The 5,998-nt window shown below is 42.9% G+C and overlaps 1 protein-coding gene across 1 annotated transcript; it reads right to left on the bottom strand.

The window, feature by feature from the left end:
* Positions 1-1,149: 1,149 nt before the first annotated feature.
* Positions 1,150-5,637, bottom strand: LOC142505851 (uncharacterized). The gene is made up of 4 exons (XM_075618978.1): positions 3,805-5,637; positions 2,995-3,738; positions 2,513-2,757; positions 1,150-1,855 (listed from the first exon to the last, which is right to left on the bottom strand). Exons 1-4 carry the CDS (start codon positions 5,635-5,637, stop codon positions 1,150-1,152), a joined length of 3,528 nt encoding a protein of 1,175 aa, XP_075475093.1.
* Positions 5,638-5,998: the final 361 nt, after the last annotated feature.

Genomic DNA, 5,998 nt, shown 5'->3' with positions numbered 1-5,998 from the left:
ACTGTCTTTACAACTCAAAAGAAATAGAAACATGCGGAAGCGTAAATACACGATACTGAAATTATAAGACAGAATAATCGACGGGTCCCGAATTAGACTGCTTCATCACCATCCCCAAAAGTAGTCTTGCTCCTCATCCTCAATTTGATTCTCATTCTTATCTGGGTGGGAAAGTAAGGGGTGAGTATTTTGGAGAAATACTCAGTAAATGGGGGCCGATCGCGCATGACCATTATCGAGGATATACATATGAATAAATTATCAAAATTTTAATATTAAGCAGGTTGAATCAAATACTAACACAAATACGAATATAGCACTGAAAATCATCTCATTTTCTATGGTTTTTACTGATCAGTCCCCTATATGTTACTCCTCTAAGGGGCGAGGCCAAAGGAACGGTTATTATAACCCACCGCATCAGGGCCTAAACAAAGTATATCAAAGTTCGGAATTTCCTTTACCATTTCTAAATCGAGTCATTACAGTGCATTTCAAAAAAAATTCAAACATGCTTTCACATATTTAACTGATATCGAACAAAGAACAATTCAAGGGATTTCAATACCAAATGGAAATGAATATATCATGCCGACCGAATTTTCAAAGTCATGTTTAATTTATTTTCGAAACATATTATGCCCACTTAAAAGGAAATAAGTGTGCCAAATAAAATAGTATCAAGAACCCACTTACAAAGAAAGATATATAGCAAAAGCCCACTTACAAAGAAAGATATATAGCAAAAGCCCACTTACAGTATTCTGACTGCTCAAGGAAACGTAAACGTGAACGGTGAGATTGCGGCAGAGCTTTGTTACTAGAAGGCGAAGAGCTTCGAGAATACGGTGCTGCTAGAGAGGATTTCGAGAATTTGGATGTGCAAGTTTCGAATGAGGAGCCTTCCTTTTTATAGGCACGAATAATCTGCTACAAGGTAAGCTCTGAAGTCGCTCCATGAATGACGCTGCGTTGATGGCTCCACGAATGACGCTGATGGCTTAATCAATGGGTGATTGCACTAACCTCTCCCGGATGAATGTGGCCACTTTTTGGTTCAAGGTGCTCACTCGAGATTTATGCTGAAATGGAGTGATTTTGGGTGTATGAGTTCCTCCACAATTGGTGCACTTCCATAGTGCATGGTCTTCACATTCTCCCCTCCTTAATGTAAGTTTCGTCCTCGAAACTTGGATTATCTTGTCCTTCGAAAAGGTAAGGGTAATGGTTTCTCATTTTCTCTTCGAGTTCCCAAGTGGCTTCTCTTTCGGTGTGATTGGACCATTGAACTTTGACGTATGGAATCGTTCGTCGTCTTAGCACTTGGTCTTTGGCATCCACAATTCTGATCGGGACTTCCTTATAAGTAAGGCCTTCATTCAAGTCTCCCCCGATTAGGAGTTGTTCAGCTTTGAGGATGTGGCTTGGATCCGAAACATATCTTCTTAGTTGTGACACATGGAAAACATTATGGATTCTAGACATACTCGGTGGGAGTGCCAATCTGTATGCAAGTGTACCCACTTTCCCTAGAATTTCAAAAGGTCCAACATATCTAGGGTTCAGTTTCTCGGGTTCGTTGAATCGAACCACACCTTTCATTGGTGATACTTTCAAGTATGCTTTATCTCCCGTTGTGAATTCCACCGGTCTTCTTTTCGGATCAGCCCAACTCTTCTGTCGGTCTTGTGCCACTTTAAGTCTCTCCTTGATTATAGCGATTTTATCCACTGTTTCTTGGATTAATTCGGGTCTAGTGATGGCCTTTTCTCCTACTTCATCCCAATATAGTGGTGACCGACATTTTCGCCCATACAGAGCTTCATACGGCGCCACTCCGATGCTGCTGTGATAACTGTTATTGTAAGCAAACTCAATCAAAGGCAAATGTTCACTCTAATTGCCACTAAAGTCTAGAGCACATGCTCTCAGCATATCTTCTAAAGTTTGAATTGTCCTCTCTGTTTGGCCATCGGTCTGAGGATGATAGGCCGTACTGAGAGTGACCTTAGTTCCCATGGCTTGTTGAAAGCTCTTCCAAAAACGAGATACAAACCTCGGGTCTCTGTCTGACAAGATGCTGGCTGGAACCCCATGTAATCGTACGATATTATTCATGTACAATGTGGCTAACTTATCCAAATTATAGTTCATTCGAACAGGTAGGAAATGCGCAGATTTTGTGAGTCTATCTACGATTACCCAGATACCATAATGGGTTTGTCTAGACTTTGGTAACCCGACCACAAAATCCATGGAGATATGTTCCCATTTCCACTCTGGAATCTCTAGAGGTTGAAGAAGTCCTCCAGGTCTTTGGTGCTCTGCTTTGACCTGTTGGCACACAAGACATTTGGAAACAAATATCGCAACATCCTTTTTCATTCCACTCCACCAGAAATTCTTCTTCAGGTCTCTGTACATCTTGGTACTGCCAGGATGGACTGAAAATTTCGACTTATGTGCTTCTGACATTACTTCTTGTCGAAGGTCATCGATGTCTGGTACGCACAATCGTCCTTTCATCCAAAGGACTCCTTTGTCGTCAATCTGAGTATCTTGTGACTTTGCTCCCTTAGCTTGTTCCTTAAGTTTTACTAGAACTGGGTCTCGATCCTGGTTCAACTTGACGATTTCTCGCAGACATGGTTGAGTGGAGAGTGCAGCTAAGGTAACCTTACTCATATTCCTCCGACTCAAAGCATCAGCTACTTTGTTTGCCTTACCTGGATGGTAGCTTATGGTCAAGTCATAATCCTTCAACAGCTCAATCCATCGCCTTTGTCTCATATTTAATTCCTTTTGGGTGAACAAGTATTTGAGGCTCTGGTGGTCCGTGAAGATTTCGCACTTGGAGCTATAGAGATAATGTCTCCATATCTTCAAAGCAAAGACGACTGCTGCTAGCTCGAGGTCATGAGTGGGGTAATTCCGTTCATGCGGCTTCAACTGCCTTGATGCATAGGCAATCACTCTTCCTTCTTGCATGAGTACACATCCCAACCCTTCCTTCGATGCGTCACTGTAGATGGTGAAATCCTTATCTTCAGTGGGCAAGACTAACACTGGTGTAGACGCGAGCTTTTCTTTCAATGTCTGAAAACTTTTCTCGCAGTTGTCATCCCAAATGAATTTAGAATTCTTTTGAGTAAGCCTTGTTAATGGTACGGCTATGGAAGAGAATCCTTCAACGAATTTTCTGTAATAGCCTGCCAATCCAAGAAAGCTTCTAATGTCTGTGGAGTTTCTCGGTTTCGACCAATCTAGAATTGACTCCACTTTCTTTGGATCCACTGATACTCCTGCTTCCGATATCACATGCCCTAAAAAGGATACACTGTTTAGCCAGAATTCGCATTTCTTGAACTTTGCATAGAGTTCTTTCTCCCTTAAGGTTTGTAGAGTGAGGCGGAGATGCTCTTCGTGATCTTCTTTTCTAGGAGAGTAGACAAAGATGTCATCAATGAATACCACTATGAACCGATCCAGGAACGGCTTGAATACTCTGTTCATTAGGTCCATAAAGGCTGCTGGTGTGTTTGTCAGACCAAAAGGCATCACCGTGAATTCGTAGTGTCCATACCTTGTCCGAAAGGCCGTCTTTGGGATGTCTTCAGCCCTGACCTTCAATTGGTGGTAGCCCGTTCTCAAATCCAATTTGAAAAATATTGTGGCTCCCTTAAGCTGATCGAACAGGTCATCTATTCTCGGAAGAGGGTACTTGTTCTTGATAGTGATCTTATTCAATTCCTTATAGTCAATGCACAGTCTCATGCTCCCATCTCTCTTCTTGACAAAAAGTACTGGAGCTCCCCATGGAGACGCACTTGGTCGAATCTGCTTTTTGTCTAGCAATTCTTGAAGTTGTTCCTTTAGCTCCTTAAGTTCAGCTGGTGCCATTCTGTACGGTGCCTTGGAGATGGGTGCCGCTTCGGGCACTAAATTGATTTCGAACTCAATTTCACGAATCGGGACTGTCCCTGGTAGTTCCTCTGGAAAGACGTCTGAGAATTCTCGCACGATAGGGATATCCTCTGGTTTAAGTTCACTCTCCTCCTTCACTACGTTAACCATAGCTAGATAGATATCTTCTCCAGATTTCATGGCTTTCAATGCTTGGGATGCGGAAAGAAGTGATTTTCGTTTCTTGGATTTGCCATGATATACGACTTCTTTTTTGTCCGGGGTTCGGAGCCTGACATTCTTTCCCTTGCAATCTACCATCGCATTATTTCTTGCTAACCAGTCCATTCCTAAGATGATATCGAACTCCACCATGTTTAGTTGTATCAATTCTGCTTGGAATAGGTGCTCATTGATACAGATTTTACACTTTCGGTGCACTCTATGCGTTTCGATTGTCTTACTAGTAGGAGTTGCTACTCTAAATGGTTCGACTAGTAATTCAGGTGTAAGCCTTAGTTTCTTAGTGAACCTTTTAGATATAAATGAATGAGTAGCACCACTGTCAAACAAAACATAAGCTGGCATTTCATTGACAAAAATGGTACCTGCCACGACATCGTTTGCATCATCTGCTTCTTCTTGAGTTATTGCAAACACACGAGCGTTGGGATTATTCTCCCTTGGCTTGTTGAGGTTAGCATCAGCATTAGGCTTGGTACTTCTCTTCAATGGCTCGGGGCAGTTAGCAATTCGATGCCCTAATTTCCCACAATTGAAACATGCTCCCGTCTGTCGGTGGGATTCTCCAGAATGACGATTATTACATTTGGGGCACATCTTTGGTTCTTGGTAAGTTGGGTGGGACGAAGCACCTTTGAAGGGTCCACTGGACTGATTCGGTCTCTTGAATGGTGGCTTCCCTTGAGATGACTGTCCAGTAAGAGGTCGCTTATTCTTGTTCTCGTTCTCCCAACGCTTGATATCCGTCTCAGCTCTTATCGCTACTCCCATTAAATCAGCAAAGCTTGTAGGTTGGTAAACTGCTAAGGATGATTGGATACGGCTGATCAAACCCTTCTTGTATCTGTGCATCTTTAGAACTTCATCTGCCATGATTGTCGGGGCATAAGTTCCAAGGTCATTGAATTGGGAGGTGTAATCTACCACTGACATGTCTAGAGTTTGCGAGAAGTTCTCAAACTCGCTCAATTTCTGAAGTCTGACTTCTGCTGAGAAATACTGTTTGAGAAAGACATCTCTGAATTGTTGCCAAGTGATTGCTCCGGCGGCTGTCAGGGTAGGTGAGACGGTTTCCCACCACTTGCTTGCCTTATTCTCCAAGAATGGCACTATCACCTCTACCTTAAGTGCCTCAGGTATCTCTAGCAGTCGCAGTTGGGTTTCCACGCTTTTCAACCAACTCTGGCTACTCTCAGGGTCGGCGTCTCCCTTGAACACTGGGCAACGGTTCTTACGAAGGGACTCATAATGATACTTGATCCCATTCTGTGCCGGTGGTGGTTGTGGCTGCTGATTACCGTTACCATTGGGGTTTCCCAAACCCTGGATAGTTGTTGCCACTATGGTGGCTATAGCCATTAAATCTACTTGGCTCAGGCCCACTCTGGGAGGTGGATTGTCGTCAGCATTCGGATCTTCCTCATTGTTGTTGCGGTTGTTAACGTTTGCGTATCGCGGGTTGCGATTGTTTCGGGGAGGTCTTCCGGCCATCTCCTACAAGCGTACAAGTTTCTAAGATATTTGTTGCACAAACTGATAGAATTCATTGAATAATTTGTGCGAAAATAAATTGACGCCAACAAGTAATCGAAATAACAACTTTTATTGATTTCTCAATTAAACATAAACAACTGAATGGGGATTTACTGGAATAGCAACAACGGAAATAAACTAAAATGGTTCACTAAAATATTCTAATCTGCTATCTCTCCATTCCCCAAGGCTACGTCAGGTGGGGCTTCTTCCTCCTCGGAATCCTCCTCCGGCACATCCGGGTCTAAAAACTCTGCCAGCTGCATCCGCAGGTCTTGATTCTCCGATTCTAATTCAGCAATCTGTTCCCTATGAGTCA

This window comes from Primulina tabacum, chromosome 1, assembly GCF_025594145.1.
Source record: "Primulina tabacum isolate GXHZ01 chromosome 1, ASM2559414v2, whole genome shotgun sequence".
In the NCBI taxonomy this organism is placed as follows: Eukaryota; Viridiplantae; Streptophyta; class Magnoliopsida; order Lamiales; family Gesneriaceae; genus Primulina; species Primulina tabacum.
Note: the sequence above shows the minus strand (reverse complement) of the source record. Positions and strands in the feature narration are given on the sequence as shown.